The sequence below is a fragment of the Fusarium redolens genome (assembly GCF_020744475.1).
Source record: "Fusarium redolens strain MPI-CAGE-AT-0023 chromosome Unknown BKA55scaffold_22, whole genome shotgun sequence".
NCBI classification, from domain to species: Eukaryota; Fungi; Ascomycota; class Sordariomycetes; order Hypocreales; family Nectriaceae; genus Fusarium; species Fusarium redolens.
The window spans coordinates 450,164-468,715 of NW_025763685.1; the positions used below are offsets into that span (position 1 = coordinate 450,164).

At 44.1% G+C, this 18,552-nt stretch overlaps 8 protein-coding genes across 8 annotated transcripts; 4 read left to right on the plus strand and 4 right to left on the minus strand.

The window, feature by feature from the left end:
• Window positions 1–1,111: 1,111 nt before the first annotated feature.
• On the minus strand, window positions 1,112–2,407 carry BKA55DRAFT_696497 (uncharacterized protein; the record flags this gene model as incomplete). Its single annotated transcript, XM_046200263.1, has 1 exon — window positions 1,112–2,407. One exon carries the CDS (start codon window positions 2,405–2,407, stop codon window positions 1,112–1,114), a length of 1,296 nt encoding a protein of 431 aa, XP_046043200.1.
• Window positions 2,408–2,780: 373 nt separating this feature from the next.
• BKA55DRAFT_625763 (putative arabinanase) lies at window positions 2,781–4,055 on the minus strand. Its single transcript, XM_046196840.1, has 2 exons — window positions 3,826–4,055; window positions 2,781–3,777 (listed from the first exon to the last, which is right to left on the minus strand). The coding sequence occupies exons 1-2, from the start codon at window positions 4,026–4,028 to the stop codon at window positions 2,841–2,843; spliced, it is 1,140 nt and encodes a 379-aa protein (XP_046043201.1). The 5' UTR covers window positions 4,029–4,055; the 3' UTR covers window positions 2,781–2,840.
• Window positions 4,056–10,359: 6,304 nt separating this feature from the next.
• Window positions 10,360–12,305, plus strand: BKA55DRAFT_696499 (uncharacterized protein; the record flags this gene model as incomplete). Its single annotated transcript, XM_046200264.1, has 3 exons — window positions 10,360–10,561; window positions 10,610–11,288; window positions 11,336–12,305. 3 exons carry the CDS (start codon window positions 10,360–10,362, stop codon window positions 12,303–12,305), a joined length of 1,851 nt encoding a protein of 616 aa, XP_046043202.1.
• A 642-nt stretch (window positions 12,306–12,947) lies between these two features.
• On the plus strand, window positions 12,948–13,289 carry BKA55DRAFT_696500 (uncharacterized protein; the record flags this gene model as incomplete). Its single annotated transcript, XM_046200265.1, has 1 exon — window positions 12,948–13,289. The coding sequence occupies one exon, from the start codon at window positions 12,948–12,950 to the stop codon at window positions 13,287–13,289; it is 342 nt and encodes a 113-aa protein (XP_046043203.1).
• Window positions 13,290–13,330: 41 nt separating this feature from the next.
• Window positions 13,331–13,800, plus strand: BKA55DRAFT_696501 (uncharacterized protein; the record flags this gene model as incomplete). Its single annotated transcript, XM_046200266.1, has 2 exons — window positions 13,331–13,339; window positions 13,390–13,800. 2 exons carry the CDS (start codon window positions 13,331–13,333, stop codon window positions 13,798–13,800), a joined length of 420 nt encoding a protein of 139 aa, XP_046043204.1.
• Window positions 13,801–14,236: 436 nt separating this feature from the next.
• On the minus strand, window positions 14,237–14,632 carry BKA55DRAFT_545262 (uncharacterized protein; the record flags this gene model as incomplete). The annotated part of the gene is made up of 1 exon (XM_046190796.1): window positions 14,237–14,632. One exon carries the CDS (start codon window positions 14,630–14,632, stop codon window positions 14,237–14,239), a length of 396 nt encoding a protein of 131 aa, XP_046043205.1.
• A 1,107-nt stretch (window positions 14,633–15,739) lies between these two features.
• On the minus strand, window positions 15,740–16,519 carry BKA55DRAFT_525769 (ankyrin repeat-containing domain protein; the record flags this gene model as incomplete). Its single annotated transcript, XM_046188781.1, has 1 exon — window positions 15,740–16,519. One exon carries the CDS (start codon window positions 16,517–16,519, stop codon window positions 15,740–15,742), a length of 780 nt encoding a protein of 259 aa, XP_046043206.1.
• An 851-nt stretch (window positions 16,520–17,370) lies between these two features.
• BKA55DRAFT_696504 (uncharacterized protein) lies at window positions 17,371–17,892 on the plus strand (the record flags this gene model as incomplete). The annotated part of the gene is made up of 1 exon (XM_046200267.1): window positions 17,371–17,892. One exon carries the CDS (start codon window positions 17,371–17,373, stop codon window positions 17,890–17,892), a length of 522 nt encoding a protein of 173 aa, XP_046043207.1.
• Window positions 17,893–18,552: the final 660 nt, after the last annotated feature.

Genomic DNA, 18,552 nt, shown 5'->3' on the forward strand with positions numbered 1-18,552 from the left:
AGCTGAGCCGGCGTGCAAAAAGGCCCTTAAAAGAGGCCACCCCGTGTTGAGTCACGTGTCGCTTGCGTTTCGTCTCAGGATACCGAGGCAATCAGAGGACAACCATGCCCGTCTGTAAGTTCTCCCATAACTATAGGCTGTCTAAGGGCCTCTCTAGCAGTGATCTAATTAAGGCTAGCTATGTTTTCACAGGCCAATACAAGACATGCTCGAGCCATTCCTTGCTGCAGGCCTTGCATTAACTGCTATAAAAGAACCATCCTTTCATGATGGAGAGGATCTAAAGCAAATTCAGTCATATCATAATTATTCTCAGATATCAATGCTGTTAATTACTTCAATGATCCAACTAGTCTAGCTTAAGAAATCTAATACATAAATAATTTATATATATTTTACTTGGTCTAAGTAGCATATATCTTATTGACTGGAGATATATGCCCCAGAACTATATAAGTATCGATTATATCCCTAAGTAGTACGCCTAAAGTAGACAGCATAGACAGGTCACTGTCCCTACTTACATTAGATCCTCAGTTGAGAGCACTTGATATCTCGGTATCCACCCAGTCTTCCGAAGTATGCTTCTTAAAAGAATCTACATCTGAGAGACTGGCCATCGGCCTGAGCTGGCATGGTATTCAATGGTGCATAGACCCCTTCGATGGCCCATGGAAACGACGAGATTGGCAGCATGCCGACTTGCCAATCTCGCTTTCAGAAGGTTGGATCCGTTACACGAATGTTGGTAGTTCAGCTACCTGCAATTTCCTCCTGATCCCGGCCGTACACCGTTCTCACCAATTTACGTTTTCTGGGGATCGTGTTATAATGGCGAATCTAGATGGGGAGTTTGCAGTGATGGATTTTAACCTGGAATCCTTACGGAAATACGCACAAGGCATCTCATTACTGCCCGGCTCATGATACTCAAGAATGACTGCTACTCTATAACAGTTACTGTTGTTACAGCGCCAATCGGGCTCTAATGTTTCATCCACTAGACTACGGAATTACCTCTGATAAAATGGCCTGTCTTCACCTGCGCTGGAGGAAATAGGAAATAGGGAATAATATTTACAATCAAGGTAGTGCATCTGTATACTGTCACTCACAAATCCTCTATCTGTTCATGCTCATCTAACCCCATCGCATCAGATATATCCTTGAGAACTTCTTCCCTAGTATTCCACTCATCCCTCTCAAGCCCTGACTCTGCCAATGCCAATATTCTTCTACCACGATCCGTCTTTCTAAACTTCTCTTTATCTTCCTCGCTCAAAATATCTACCAAGCTTTGAAGCGTTTGCGCCAGGGGATCTTTGCTCTTATGCTCTGGTCCAGGCCCCGGACTGTCTGACCAGCGTAGCGAGGCGAACTTGAAAAGGTATGTTGGAACTGCAGAAGACGCAATAGACAGTATACGGACAATCATTAGCAGGGCTGTATCTTCCATCGCCCATAGGTGCGTCCATTTGTCTTCCGCCTTGACCAGCAAGCCGTAGGTCCACGGATATGCTTTTTCTACTTCCCTGAGCATTGGAACTGCTTGGCCAAGAACTTGATCGAAATGGGAGTATGTATCTTTTGTTCCCCAGAAGGTTGAGTTGCTTGCCGTGAGAGACCTCATCTGCTCAAAATGGCTTGGGAAGACACCGGGTATGGCTGTTTCGCGTAGGGGTAGTTCGAACACTCGTACGTTAACAGATGCATGATTTGGCAGCTCAGGTGATCTCTTAGACGCTCGGCTTTTCTTCCCCTCGGTAGTGAAGTGCAGCAGTGCCGGAGCAGTAACGCGCCAGGATCCGCAGAGAAAGTTCTTTGGGCATGATACATAAAGGAAGTTTGATCGCCCCATGGTATCATGCTTGTCCCTATACTCCAAGAGCTCCACGAACGCTTTATCCCAAGGGTCATGCAGAACCGGGCCGTCAGGTTGTCTCCAAGGCTCTTGCTGCGCTGACAGATAAATCCAGTGATGCCATTGCGGTGCCCTCGAATAGCGACGCGTTCTTCGATATAGATCGCTCAGAGTTGCCAGTGCTTCCACATTCTCTGAACCCGAGTCCCCAGGTCTGACAATTCCTAATTGAGCAGTCCACTTGAGCGGGTTCTTGATTTGTGGTATGTGAAATACAGGTGCGACATTCCCCCAACTGTCAAAAGGCTCATCAAAATACTCCATAATCTTGACCTCCATAAGATTATTCACAAGGAAGCGACCGTACTGCTCTAGGGTTGCGGTGTACCACGGGGCGAGGATAAAGCCTTGGATGAATCCGAGTAATAATGTGAGTCCGTAGAATGGGAGCAGCATCCACATAACACTCTTTGCAGCACGGCAAACTGATTTGACGTTGGCCCAAAGAAACCGGGCAAGATTTATGGCGAAACTGAAGACCCTCATTTTGAAATGGATAAGGATATGGATGAAAGAAGAGAAATTACACACAAGAAGGATCAGAAGGTGGAAATACACGCAGTCTTATTTGTTATCTGAACATATTAGTTCACGTCTGTTGGTTCTGTTCTATGGAGTCGGCTTCTGCCTAGAGTATCGCCGAATTTTCCACAAAGTGGGGACTTATCACATCTTTTGGGAAACGTTAGCGATGAATTAATTTTATTTATGTTGTTGGTTGTAAAGTCAGACCACGGACTGACTAATGCCAAGGCGCTATATCTCGAACAAGAAGCTGTCATGCGAGCGTGAATAAGGTCTGCTATAGGGAGTTTCATTGTTGCCGTGATGAAGATTCTCATGATTCATGAATTAAATACCGCTAGCCACTATCTGACCCATCTTCGTCTCTCAGAGAGAAGAACTAGTTCCAACGTACCTAAGACAGGTTGGGAAGTTTAAAGACGCTGTCAGTAACCCAGTTATCACCATTGAGATATCCAGCACTCATAACATATAACCAATCAGGGTTGTCCATAACCATAGCCTGTCGCGAATAAGCACCAGGCTGAGGAATATCATAGTAAACCCAGGAGCCCGAAGCGCCAAGGTTCGTATTGATATAAATGCCATTATCACTGTTGGCAGTAACAATCAAGGAGCCGCTGGATCCACCAGAGGGAGACCAGGTAAGATAAGGCGAGGAGCTAGGCGCACGGCTACCAGCTGTAAGGATCTGGTTGGACGCACTGTCGAAGGTGAGAGGAGAGTCGGAGATACGGTAGTAAACAGGGAAGGCGGCGTTGTTGGGTGAAGCTCCTCCGCCGTACTCGAACGTCATCATCCACTTTCCGTTAGGAAGCTTGGCGACGGTTGTCATGCCAGGACGCTGAGAGTAAGCAGTTCCTCGAACATCGTTGACAACAGCATCCCAGGTAACGCCGTCGCTGGAGGTCTGGTGAACCAACTTCTGACCATATGAGGGGTCGCGCTGATCGGAGTAGTAGCACACGAGCTTGTTGTTGTAAACCATGAGGAAAGGTTCCCAAACAGGAGTCTCGCCATTGTTGGGAACGGCCTTTCCTCCAGTGGCGATGTTGGAGACGTACTTCCAGGTCTTGCCGCTGTCGGTAGAAGCGTAGAGGTCGATCTTGGTCTTGCTGAGATCAGTGGGGATACTATTTCCAGCAAGGAGGATAGTTCCCTTGGCGAGATTGCCGATGGCTTGAGGTAAGACGTAAAGGAATGGCTGGTAGCGAAGACCCCAGCCGTTCTTTGTATCCGTCACATTGGACAGAGGCGCCCAGGTTGATCCCTTGTCTTTGCTCTGGTAGATGGGGAAGTAGACCAGCGGTGGTTCAGGGCTGTAGTTCTCCCTGTCTTATGTTAGCTAGGGCTTGACCGGATCATCCGGATTGACTCACCATGTTGCAAGGATGGTTCCATCAGCAAGCTGCACATTACGACCGTACAGCGTCTTGGGAGTGTTGTAGTTGGAGGGAGGCTTGTAAATGGTCTGGAACGTAACGGCATGATCCGCGACGGCCCGTTCCTCAATGGCTCTGCATGATGCAGGGCTGAGGAAAGCCAAGCACGTTAATAACAGGGAAGCTTTGATGCCAAGCATGTTCAAGAGAATACTGTGAAATGTATGGATGAAGTGATCTGCTCAAGGTCAAGAAAGGCGGATGAATGTCTGTTTAAATATCTTGGCATCATGGCAGCATGCCCTTCCCGGTTAGGAGTTGCATTTCCCAAAGTTCTCTAAACTTTAAGCTAATCCATAATTTCCAAACGTCGCACAATGCCACCGTTCAGTCCAACCTAAACAAGACTCGTAATGCCCAACTAGTTTTAAACCTTCAACTTGACGCGCCAATAAACCTCTCAGAAACTCGTTCGACTGCCCTGAATTGTAATATCCCTAGCCTTCAAGGTAGCGCACCAATTGACAACTCGCGCAAGAGTCTTTCCCCGCGTCATGTGTCGCTGGAAGCTCCACGCGCTAAGCTCTAGGTCCGGGGCGTTCCCCTTACATTGACTAGCGAGATTCATCTTGATTGGAGCGCATCGAAACATTCTGGAGAATCTGGGGTCCCCAGGTCTCGTGAATTCGGCCTTCGGCACCTGATGTTTTGTTTTGATCTTTTAGCCAATCAGAATGGCATGTGAATGTTTTAATCGCCTCGGTCGGTGGTACGACATTCGGCGTAATTGATAATATCTTATCTATTTGTCTCTATGCTGAAGCTTATATCGATACACCATTCAGGTAATATTTAGAACTCTTTCTTTAACTATTGAAGTTATTAAAGGCATTCACGTGGCGTTGCTGCGTCAAAGAGGGGTACTCCATCAAAACAAACAACAGACGCAAGACAAGCACAATTCAATATAACCAGCAATTATACAGTAAAATGCCAGATTCACGAGTTTTCGCATAGATCAAATATTTACCTGAATCATTCGAATACGTACCAGTGCAATTTTAATCATCATCGCAGCCCAAGACCCGTAATAAACGCAAAGCCTCCTAACCGCCAAGTCCTCTACTAACTATCTCTAATGATATAGATAAGATGCCAACTGGCAGGAAACAACTACGGCTAGACCCTGCTGACCCTGATAAAACGCCTATTAGGAGACCTCGAGATAAGGCAACCCCTAGGCGCAGCCCGTCAAAGGCGTCGTCAATATCGGGTTCCAGCGCCTCATCCTATCCATCACGCTCATCATCACCATTAAAGCAGCAGATTATACGTCTACGCATTCACGATACAGGTTTCGACATACGCGACCTCAAAGTTAACAATCCTCTAAGTCCAGAGGCCAACCATCTTTTACAGAACTTATCTTTATCTTTATCCTTATCTTTATAATCACAGTTACTAGGCTTATCCTTATCTTCCTTACATCTTTTATCCAGATTCTAGTTAGAGTTTATAGCCTTATATAATAAAAAAGCAATTAAATATAATATTATTATATTTTTCTAATACTATTATATTTTTATAATATTATTACATTTTTATAATATTATTATATTCTTATAATATAATTATAAAACTTATATAATTAAGATATTAATTTATATATAAGTGCCTAAAAAGTAGTATTGCTTTATATTATAAAAGTAAAATTAGCTATATAAATTATATTAAAAGAATAAACTAGCTAATAAAAGGTAGTAAAATCTCCTCTTTTACTAAAAATTAGATAGATAATAGAGATATAGTGTAGTATATTATAAACTTCATAGGGGATAGATACCTACTCCTTAAAGCCTGGTCTACTATATTACCAGACGTGATCCCTGAGACGTAGGATGGGCTAATTATTTTATATATATTTCTATAAGGCCTTAAGATAAAAGGGAGCCTGCCCCGCAAAGTACGGCGACTATATCTCCTTTTGTTACTCCAGGGAGGCCAATGCCTATAAGGCCGTTTTGTATTATAGAAACGGAATGACCTAGTAAGACTGCCGCCAGTATGTATCAATACGGACCAGTATACTTATGTACTGGATCCATGGAGTCGTCTAATGCCTTGGCAGAATTATCCGGCACCTTGCATATCCTCGAATCACCTCATACATGTGACCGTAGCATATTGAATTCTTAGTCTTAGCAGGCGCAGCGGAAGTGCGATTTGCAACCAATATCTGCCAGAGAGTCTCGCTTTCTCTAAGCCTTATTAAGCCAGCTGCCTTAGTTACTAAGTTTATCTTATTTAGCACGACTTGCTCTATTCCTGATAGAGGCAGATTATACTTCTTTTAGTGCTTTATTAATTCTTCCTGAATGCTAGTAGGCACTATGTTATTAATGCGGTTGATATAGAGCCTGTTAGTTGACAGGGGTGCTGTATCCTTGGTTATAGATATGTAGGAGCCTCTCTGACCTAAGGCGCTATTAGCGCCGTTGTAGAACGCGAGAGGATTATCAGGGATATCTCTCTTTTGGTTTGAAAAGTCTGGTACCTAGGATGGCATCTGCTTTGAGTTAGGCCGAGAGAATGCAAATAAGCAGGCTGGCTAAAGGTTTCTAGCCCTCTGAAGAAGGGCAGCTATAGCTTCTATATATACCTTTTAAATAGGTTTTCGGTAGTTAGGTTGTATAAAGCCTTTATTATGCTTGTCGAGGGGGCCTAGGACAGCGTATATCTTATCTTGTTAATCTATGGCTTTTAGATCTATGGTTAGGTATAGTATGTGCTGAAGCGGGAGTCCTCCTTTAGCGAGAAAATATTCTTGAATCTAGTTGAGATTATTAAAACCTTGTATCTGATTATCTGGAATGCTAGCTGGGATTGGTAGGGCCCTTCCTAGGCTCTGTGTATTATCTGGTGATAATATACAGGAAGAGGTGCTATGTCTGAGGGCAGTGTAGCCCCGAATAAACGTGGACCAAGGAAGTTATATATGTCTGCACCTAATTAGTGGATCTCTCTGGGCCTTGGCGAGTTCTTATACAACCTATACACGGGTACTCTAAGGCCGGCTAAAAAGTGATTAGAAGTAGACTTTAACTATAAAGAGAGTGTAGGCATCTAGTAACTTGCCTGCGGCCAGAGACTTTAAGATGTAATAAGCCCTATAAGCTGAGCTTGATGTTTCCGTTCCTTTATATTAGCCTAATTTATATATATAGCGTTAAGCTAGACTGTCTGTGGCCTGTTTCTAAGCCTTAGATAACGAATTGCGATTTCTACGTTATCTACAACCTTGGTTTTCCGATTATAGATTAGAATGCGCCTGCGGTAGGCCGGATCTCCCCAAACATATAAAAGAGCTTTATATATTGGCTCCTTATTAAGTGAAACATATAATAAAGTGTATACTATAGGTTATCTTTTATTACCAGGCAAAATGGTTAGTAGTCTTATCTTGCAACTATTGGGATTTATATGCAGTTTGTAGAAAGTCCTAGCTAACCTTAGCCTGGCTGTTATACGTGGCATCCAGATCTATAGTTGTGTTGGAGAAGCTGAAACAACTCTTAGTAGTGTCTAGAGGGAAGTATAATGCTTTATATAGTATAATATAATAAAAGTTTAAATTACCTGGCTTAGAGTATATAAGGGGGGGCAATATAATATAACTATATAGCATTCTAAATAAAGGTAAAAGAGATAAATTCTAATAATATAAGAAATATACTTTTTATTAAAGTATTTAAAAGTTAATTTTTATACTAGTTCTAAAATAGCTTTCTTAGTTTATCCTTAATACTAGGTGCTTTAAGAGGACTATGTAACCTCTTATTAACTAGCATAAAGTAGAAGGTCAGGGACAGTTAGGGTTTTCCCAGCGCTCTTTCCCCTTGTCCAGCTTTATTAGCAAGCAATCTCGACTAACTATGGCTAACTAAAAGTCGTTTTGGACAATAGTGGCGTTAATACTACACCCCCTAGTTAATCACAGCTTCCCAGCCTAGACGTTATGTAAACCCTTATATAAATATACTTATTAATATAAACAGATTGTAATTCTAAGCCGCCTAGTTGCCTTATTATATAATTAGTCCTAGCTACCCCTGTATAAATTATATATAAATAATAAATAACTTGTCCTTTTTTATTGTATTTTTTCCCCTTAGTTACTAAACTGCAAAGTTAAACTATTTAGCCAGATTACTAATATAGTTATTTTCTAAAGCTGTAAAGATTAATTTTGCCTACCTTGGAATAATTTGCTTTATTAAAACAGCCTTTTATTTTAGTCCATATATGCCTAGATATTTAGGAGAGCCTATTAACTATATAATATTATAGCTATACCCAGGTTTAATTACATGTACTAGGCATAATATATATAAAGTCAGACTAATTTAAGCATTATCTTATATACCTTAAGGTATATTGTATATAGGTAATTATAAGAGCGCTATTATGATTAAAGCCTTACTAGGAATAATTTATATAATAATTAATAAACTATATATATACTTTTAATATAATTATTAACTCAAGTATTATATAATAATAAGTAAAGGAGATTTTAATTATATTAATTAAAAATAAAATATACTAAATAAATATATTAATTAAATAAATATATTAAGTACTTTTCCTACTTAACCTATAAATTAACCCTCTTTATTAAACCTATAAGTTATAAAGATCCTCTTTTAATTATTAAATTTATTTTTAAAAACTTAAGAATTACTTAATAAGTTCTTATATTATACCTAGCCTTATTATATATATTATAATATTTATTACTTAATTTTTTTTAATTCTTTTTAATAATTATTCTTTAATAATTTAGCTATAACTTATATATTAATATTTATTTACTTAATTACTTATAATATTTCTTATATAATTATAAACCCTTTTTTTTATAATTTTTATTTTTTTATTTTTTAATATTAACTTAATATCTTATATAAATTTTAAAGATTTTAAAGCTTGGCTTTTAATAAGATAATTTTATATATAAGTACTTATATTACTTTAATATTTAAGATTAAAGCTTTTAATATTAATAAAATATCTTATCTTATTATAACTATATATAAGTAATATAAAATATAAGGTATATAAAATAAATAGTATATAAAATATAACTATTAGTGTTATAATATATTTACTTAATAAATAGCCCTATATATCCTAGTATTATCTAAAATAAAAAGCATCTTTTTAATAATATAAGTAAATTAAATAAAAACTTAAATAATATTTATATTAAAAGTATAAATTTAGGTAGTAGTAATATATATATATTTAATAAATTAATTAATTATTTCCCTTATTTAAGCCTAGAGGCATTAGTAAATAGTTATTATAAGATGTTTAATAATCTTTAAAGAATGAATTATATATACTTTACTTCTAGACTTAATAGCTTTAAGCTTATTAAATATACAATTTGTACTACTAAGGACTTACTAGAAACGCACTTGTAATCGGAAATAATTACAATAATTAATTAAGGCAACTTTTCGGAACTTACCGCCCTTCTCTGAAAGCCCTAATAACGAGAAAGGCAGTACGCTGTATTAATCGCTTTGAAGATAATACGCCCAAGGCTTAATCCACAGTGTTTCTACATGCCGCCCTAGCCGGCAGGCCCTGGGCACGTACTAGAGCTAACTACTTACTGCAGTAACAACATGGTATGGCTTATGTGGCGTTAATCGAATAATCCCGGCCAAGATATCACTCTGCATAAGCCACAAAGAAATCCATCATCAGTTCAAACAACAGAGGGCTGTCCCTTGGTCGGGAAGTAAATGTTCACTCACAGCTCGACATACAGGGCAATTCACAGTTATAAACACATTGGGAATAGAACCATGACTTACCTATAGCCATACTCTTCAGAGAACTATTTCGCGGGGTTGATATGCTCCAGGCTTCATGGGAAGTGTGATTGAGGTACTGGTTGTTCAGCTTGAGGCCACTCTCATGCAGCAGGTTGACAGCTGGCGTGATCTAGCCCTTGCAGTAGAGCCTCACCGGGCCCAGAACAAGGCATCCTGTACCTGGAGTTCCACTGCAGTGTGCGAGCCCGGAGTTTGGGTGGCCATTCAGCCCTCCATAGATTGTCACACTGTTGCAGTTCCAGACTAATTTATTACCAGGTTGTCTTGCCGTCACAGTGTGATGAGACGAATACTCACCACCACAATTGAGGCTCGACCTGGAGAGAGCCTTGTCTACGGATAACTCACCGCGCTAATGCATCTCAGATAGAACTATTGACAATATTCTTTCTTGGGTGTGATGCCTGATTTTCAACCCGTCGTCACATCTACGTTCTTCATTGGGAATATGCCAGCTGCACCCATTTCCCCTCTGGGGTCCAGTTTAGTAAACTGCGGTTTATTTGTATCGTACTACTTATAGGACTCTTCTCCAGTGGGTGAAGTAAAGGCTGTCGCATCCTCTCAGCCTTTGGTAGTAAGCATTTCAGACACCCCATTTATGTTTCATCAGTACCACGGTGCCATGGATGCTCTAACAAACCTTTCGCGGACATTTCCAACTTTTCTGCTCCTTTTATGGCTCCTCTTCAGCACCTCTCTTGGGCAAAATGATCCAGTCAAGAACTTTTGTCGGAGATGGGGTCATCAGTCAGCCGTAGTGGATCGAAAGCTATACATCGATGGTGGTTTGATCAACTACCAGGATGCGACGAATAACCTGACCAGTTAGTACCGATGCCTACAATTCCAAGAGTGTATTAACACAATCGCAGACACATTCCTCTCCTTCAATGACCTCGACGCCGTAAACAGCGGCGGAATGCCCCCGTTTTACGCCAACCTTTCCAAGAACGACACGATTCCCAGCGTCAACGGAGGCATTTTATGGGAAGACTCAGTCAATAAACGACTTTATCTTTACGGCGGCGAATCCTATAGCTCTCCTCCTCTCCCCTTCGATCTCTACAGCTACGATATCCTCTACAATCAATGGGTGTCGTTTGGATCTCCCCCGCGGGAAGTCCAAGCAGCTAGCTATGGAGCTGGTGTTTCGATCTCGTCAAGAGGGGAAGCGTACTACTACGGGGGCTGGCTAAGTAATGCATCTATTGAAGGCTGGTCGGGTCCGCCGAGAGCCTCAAATGGCTTGATCAAGTATGAGATGGATTCGAATACTTGGAGTAATATGACAGGGCCGGATGATACAGGACGAGCAGAGGGAGCTATGGTATTTATTCCAGTTGGAGATGGCGGAATGTTGGTATACTTTGGGGGCGCTCAAGACTTATATGGCAATGGAACCTTGACGCCTCAGCCTTTGAATGAGATTTTCCTGTTTGATGTTGCGAATGCGAAATGGTATACGCAAAAGACATCAGGGAATACCCCCAACAAAAGACGTCGCTTCTGCGGCGGTGCGACCTGGGCGAAAGATCATTCAAGCTACAATATGTAAGTAAAACTGACGAAATGGTATGTTTGAAAGCTAATTCTTCCAGTTACATCTATGGCGGCGGAGGTTTCCCGCCAGATACAACAGGCTATGATGATATCTACATCCTCACCATCCCGAGCTTCCAATGGATCAGAGGCCCATACCCAACCTACCGCAACGGCACCGGAGCCTTTCCCAAGAGCATGATGAGCTGCAACGTAGTCGACGATGCGCAAATGCTCGTCATAGGAGGCACCTACTCCAACGCCACAGACAAAGTTTGCGACGTGCCGATTATCCAGGGCACACACAACATGAACCTGGGCAAGCAGAACAAAGACGATGCAATCTGGGCAATGTATCAGCCCAACCTGACAACCTACATTGTGCCCATTGACATCCGAACGGCTGTTGGGGGCAGTTCCGCTGGTGGCGCGACCAAGACAACGCCCGTCAGCGGATTTGACGCTCCAGACTTGGCTGTGCAGATGGAGAGGACGGCTGCGTCTGGGACAAGGACTGCAACACGCGCAACTGATACAGGCACCAAAAAGACTGCGCCGCCATCTCACACGAGCAAGCCATCTTCAGGACTCAGCACTGGAGCAATAGCGGGAATTGCCGTTGGGTGCGGTGTGGCGTTCATCCTTGCGCTGGTAGGATTTGGCGTCCTTATCTACCGGCGTCGGAAGTACTACAGCCAGAATCACGGTGTGGCGGCGCCACCACCACCACCGCGGCATGATATGGCTGTCAGTGGTCCAACTGGTTGGGTGTCCCCTGTAGCTCCGTCTTATAGCGGAGGGCAGACGTGGCCTGCGAGTCCGCCGTCTGAACTGACGAGTGAGCATCGATCGCCTGATATGCATCAGAGGACGACTCCCAAGAATGAATTTCAGGTTACTGGTGGCGCTGAGGCGGGTCCGCCAGCTGAGTTGGTGGGTGAGGGGAATATGCATGAGTATCACTATCACGATGGACTGTCACCGTCGGAGGGGACTTCGCCTCGCAATGAGTGGACGAGAGAACAGTAGGTAGGGTAGTACCTCGGCTTGATAAATTCTTATTAGGGGCTTTAGGGTAACCTCGTAATATATCCTCCATAGCGATACTTCTTAACATGTAGTAAATATTTATAATATTGTTAGAAATTTATATATAATTTAAAAAGATTGTAATAAACTTAATTTTAAATAGTTAGTCTATGTAACACTATTTAGTGGTGCTTATTATTTATGCTATAAGTTAAATAGTAAGATTTATTACTGTAAGGTATGTTATGCAAGCTGGAAGTTATTGGTTCTTGATAGTGCAATACTGTTGAGGCGTTGGTATGGCGTTTTGCAATCAGCGAATTGTCACCCGATTGAAATCAGCTTACGAGGCAGCAGATGGGACTCTATAACAGCTACTTAGTAGTACCTTTTCAGGCGGTTGAAGCAGTTATGGCCACTCACTTGTTATAAATACCTAAAAGCAAGCATGGGTGGGAGAAGGAGACTTCGTGGAATGTCTGGATATCTACGAACTTTCACCATTCATAAACAAATAGTCTCGCACAAATCCTCCGATAAAGATCTCAAAAATGGCTCGCCAGAACCATGGCATACGGGAACTAATCACCCGATATCTGGCTCATGTCTCGATTCCTCTCGGAGCCGCCTTGCCAACACAACATGCGTCTCGGTCTCCATCTGACGAGCATGATCCGTCTATGCGGCGGCGTCCACGCTGAGGTTGTCGACGGTATTGTCTCTAGGTCGACTGCTTCAGACGCTGTGAGCAGAGTCCTTGCGGTTGCATACCTCAAAGGAAACTCGGCCGTCGCCATCAAAGAGGCGCTAATGCAGATTCAATACTGCTACAAGTTCCAATCTGAAAAAGCAGAGAAGGGATGCCCGCTGAAGTGTGGGAACGTCAATTGGTGTCTTAGAGTCACTTGCCCCGTCGCAGAGCAGAGGAACGTCGGCGCGGTGAATCGAGGAAACGGCCGACTTCCCAAACGTCTTCAGCGATAGAGAGCAGGTCCAATTCTGCAAGGAGCCGACAATATCCCATAATGGCTCCAGTAAGACTGAGCAGGTCCAGCCATTCTTGTCCAAGACTGAGAACCAACAGCGGATTCATCAAGTCTCAGACGAGGCTAAACTTGATTGTTCTAATCCAGGGACCTCCACCGTCAAGACGGACCTAGTCAAGGACGAGGAGAGCGACCTTCTAGTATCAGGCGCGGAGTTGTCTGGGCTGGTCACATCAAGTTTCTTCTGTACCTTCGAGGGAGTTTCGGAACTCAGCACGAGCCCTACAGGGCCAGCAATTTGGTCTCTCATCATCACCATCACATCTTTCTTGGCCATGATTTCAATCCACATCATTGCTCTCTGGCGGGGAGAATGGTTCTCTGTTGGTGCCATCATGGTCTTTGTGGGCTACGGCTGCATGGTAACGGGCGTCTCTTCAGCCGGTTACCCGATTTATCCCTCACGCTTGCCTCACAGATGGCACGAAACAAAGGAGATGCGCGCTTGATATCGCGATGCGAAACGTATAAATATTTGTTATTTGCCATCAAAGCGGAGCTTCCTCAGCTGTGTTTCCTAGATAACTCGGAGGGTTATTTGAGTAAGCTACTGTCCAGTCGATCAGATGCTATCATTATTTCCAGTCTCTTAAACATATAACATACCTCAAGTATCTTTCCGAGCCAAGATGTGACAGCTATGATTCAACAGCTGCAACAGAATGGGTAGGTCTTCTGGAGGCAGCACTTTCGGCCATCCTGGCAACCGCTGCAGTTGGCATCTGAGACATTGATCTCGAGGGAGTTCATCACATGGGACATTGGAGACTGCCTCATCCGAAACGGATGGAATAGCAGAGGCGATATTAGAATTTCATTCAGCGACTCATCAATGTTATCTGCATAGTGTAGTATAAGACCAGATCAATAGTTCCCGATGACTCCTCAACCGCACTGCGCTCTGAAGCTAGCCACGCCAGTGACTTCAAGCTGAGGCTGCAAACAACCCTCCGAATCAGCACTCGTCAAGATGTCAATAATACCCCCATCATCACAGTTATCATTATTGTAAATGTACACCGAGCACTTGTCGCTGATTTCTCCAGTTGTGTAAGAACCAAAGGACCCGTTGCGGATTCCTTGAGTACATTCCTGAGTTCCGTCACCGCTGTAGGTGTCGCGGGCACCGGTGCATCTCTCGCTGCTTTGATAGACACTGAAAGACCATGCTGGGTCTTGGCGGGTTGAGAGGGAGGAGGAGGGGTTGCGGCTCATGTGGATGGCGGCTGAGTTGCCGAGGCCGAGGAGGGAGGTGATGGAGAGGATGGTTGTGAACTTCATGTTGGATTGTTGGTAAAGAGGTGTGACGGTACTTGGAGTTGATGAGCTTTTGTACTGTGCTGTTTGCCTTGGTTTAATATGTATATGCAGTATCTGTAGTGTATGAGGGATAAGGTTTGGGATTTGAGACGAGATTTCTGGCTCTAAATGTGTGAAGGTAAAGTGCTTTCTGAATCATGTCTGTTGTGATTCTCAAGAGTCGAACGACCTGACCTCTATATACTGCTCAGTTATATCCATCGACCTCGTCGTTTCCGTTTGTCCATTTGTCAGATTATGCAATCGATCAACACGCAAAACACCTGCTGACAGAGGCATCGCAAACCGCTTTCCAAAAGATCAACCATGATGACTCTCGTTGAATCCATAGGATGTGACAATCAAGATATCGCCAGCATCATCGTCTTCTCCTCCCGACTCGCACGCCCGAGGCTCAAGCAGGCTGCTGGCCCCCAACTACCCACTCATATGTCTTACAGCTGCTTACAAGAAGGATCACCTCTGACGTTTAGACGCCTGATCACCACGTGGGGTCTAGCGTAGTTCAAAAGTTCATCGGCCCTGAGCCGCGTGGGGTTAAAGTTTAGTAGCATTGGAGATGGATCGGCCCGCTACAGTAAGCGTACCAAATGCTCCGACGTAATCCTTCGGCGTGTAAGACGACGATCCTAGGCACACCGGGTGATCTGTACGCCTTACGAGCCGATAAACCAATGGGATGATGGTGCTTTGTCTCCACTGGTGAGCGTATAGCCTCATTCATATTTGGGTATTGAGCATCGCAGGAAGGACTTTTGTCGGGAGAGATTTTGTTACATTTCTCTGCAGACTTCCATCTCGATTCCTTTGGTACTGAGTCATGAGACTATTGTAAAATGACTCGTTAGAGACCTGCATGTCGGAGGACCAGCATAAATGGACCAGATGATTGCTTGGCGCTTACAGCTGAAGTCGATCAGGCTGTGCAGACATCAGTATGACGTTGATCGTCGTTCCAGCTTATGGGTCAAATGAGGCAATTAGGAAGCTAATTATAGGGCTTGAATGATATGTCCATTATTGACCGTGCATACGTGTTTCTGACTACTCTGTTGACGGCTTAACATTCTACTTGCCCTCTAGAGCCTCCACCATCTCTGACGTAGCCTTGCCCTCCTGCTGCAACTGCTTAGCAAGCTCAATAGCCGAAGTACCACTAGCATCAGTAGCATTGGGATCAGCTCCATGCTGCATCAAGATTCTAGCTACACCGACATGTCCAGCCTTGACAGCCACGTGAAGAGGCGATGCACCAGCTCCCGTAGAAGTGGCATCGCTTTCAGGCCGAGCACCTTTATCCAGCAGGTACCGCATCATAGGCTCATTGCCGCGCCTCGCTGCAGCACCAAGTGCACCTGACTGCTCAATCTTAGCACCATACTGCAAGAGCAGGTCGATCGCCGCAGTGTCCTTGTACAGGCCTGCAACCAATGCAAGCGGATATGCAGCTGCATCCGGGTCTTGGTTGGGGTCTGCTCCAGCCTCAAGAAGGAATCGAAGGAAGTCAATGTGCTGTCGACCCATGCAGGCAACAACAAGAGGTGTTCCCCGCATGTCGAACTGCATGTTGATCACAGATGGATCCTTGGTGACGAGGGCCTGCATAAGCGGGATTGAACCTGTGTTGACTGCTGCTCGGACGATTTCCTCGTTGAGAGGGATCGAGCGATATTTTGCCAAAAGGAAGCGGACAGCATCAAACTGGGAACTTTTTGCAGCTGCCGTCAGCACCTCCTGGATAGTCTCTTGTGACGGGGCTTCTTTGTTTGTTGACAGGAGGGTTATCATTTTGTCGGCATCTCCGGTCGAAGCCAAAGTGATGAGCTGATCTTTGAGCGTGTCTGCCATATTCGCGACGTGAAGTGATAAGTTCTTGGTGAGGAGCTGTAGTGAGATGCAAAGTCTGAGTACGCCCTTTGCCGTTCTCATCCTTCGGAACTTTTTATGATCGACGTTATTTTTCGTTTGTCATGGCATGTGGCAAGATCCCGTCCTGCATCACATGAGGCTGTACATTTCTTACGTGAGATTTGATGATCGGCAGTAATCAAATTTCTAGTAAAAACGTCATTGACGGCGAGGCATCGAGGCTGTGATTTTGCGTACCCCGCCATCGGCCATTTAGACGCGGGCGGCAGTTGAGAGATCTACATAGCTGAGCTGACATCGGTCCTTCGGGTGCTAAATTAGTCTTCCGTTTGGCTTGCTCCTTGCATCGGGTATTATTCCACCGACTTGGCATCCCGAGGCTGACTTCTCGCGATTCCACTTATGCTGACGGTTACCATGTTGATCCATAATCATCGCGAGTGTGATAGTGATTGTGATGGCATCTGCCTCAGACTGCAACGAGTTCCTTCTGATTAACGATCTCGATCCTGATAGAGGGACTTTTGAGCGACTGCGGTCAGACCAATATGGTCATCGCTGATGAGCTGGAGACTTGAAAGGATGCGAGGAAACTCTGGATGGTGCCCAGGTGGGATGCTTGGCCGCTTAGGAGCATCTCAATCAAGGCTCCATCTTGTCTGTCTCCCAGATGCGTTCCTTGACAATAGTATAAAGACGGTCCCAGACCGCTTTATTCCAACCTCCGTCAGATCCACAAAGCACTCAAGCAGCATCACAGTCTCTCGTTTCATTCCCTTTCATACCACAATACTCAATTTCACCCATCCTCAACTCCCAACACAGCCAAAATGAGACTCTCAAACATCATCTCCCTCACCCTCGCCTTCGTCGCCCCAGTCACAGTCCTGGGAGCTCCGGCAAACACTTTGCACCGTCGAGACTGCCCATCAGTCCAGACCATCCGTGACTGGATTCGCGACAATGCCAGCGTCGGCGAAAACACAATCTTCTACACCGCCGGCGCCAAACAAGAACAGGCCAAAGCCTTCGCCGAGCAAAAGGTCACCAACGGCAACTACTGGGGCAAAGTGTTTGACAACAACAAGTACCTTGACTGGATTGAGGAATGTGGCGAGGGCCCTGAGCAGGATAAGCTGTTTCCCCGTATGGGTGAAGCTCTTGCTAGGGAGTCTAGCGGAACGGCGTATGTGATCATGATCCAGGGCAATGCGATTGCCGATTTTTGGAAGGACAATGAATATCCTTTTCTTGATGAGAATGGTGTCAAGATCATTGCTGTCAACGCTGAGAACTTTGATGATCAGAAGGATTATAATGGTCAGCCTTTCAAGCGGGCTATTGAGTTTTAGACTTGTATATGTCGGTTTGTTCAGTGAAAGAGCTGCTTCTGATAGACGGACATCAAGAGGATGATAGGGAAGTTAGCTAGTTCCACGTACATATAGTCGATACAGGTACAGTCAATATTGAGAGAGCAATTCTATGCCGCAAGACTAAGTCTATTGTAATCCCTCAAATGGACCATGTAGAGTGCTAGTACCTTTTGAGAACCTCGCGACTTTGTGCAAAGCATGTATCAGATCACTGTATGCTGTCGACCCCGCCTGTTTCTGTGCTGAAGTTCGCTGCTGTTGGTCCTCCCCTGTCTCGCAGATGCGGGCTTATCATCCCCACGTGTCCAATGCGTCCAACCGGAGGATGTAACCTTGCAGAAAAGACAAGAGATCCACCACTCTGACTGGTCCAGCCATTCACATTCACCCGCAGAACGAGCAGTCACCTTTGGGTATACCTCCACAGGGTGCTTCACATATGTACGCCAACGATCTCATCCGTAATGTTTGCGACTCTGAATGGTTGCTGGCCCCAGAAGTCTCCTTGAAGGATTGACTCTCATCATGGCAACAAATGTTTGAAGTTGAAGCTTGAGCCAAGAGACTCATCTGCAATAGTGCGTGACGTGAACATGATACAGTGGCATATGCTGGCTTCCGGCACAGCACTTGGCA

Coding starts and splice junctions, on each gene's coding strand:
- BKA55DRAFT_625763 (XM_046196840.1), bottom strand. CDS start 4,028: ATGCTTGGCATCAAAGCTTCCCTGTTATTAACGTGCTTGGCTTTCCTC. Junction 3,778..3,825: donor GGAACCATCCTTGCAACATG/GTGAGTCAATCC, acceptor AACATAAGACAG/GGAGAACTACAGCCCTGAAC.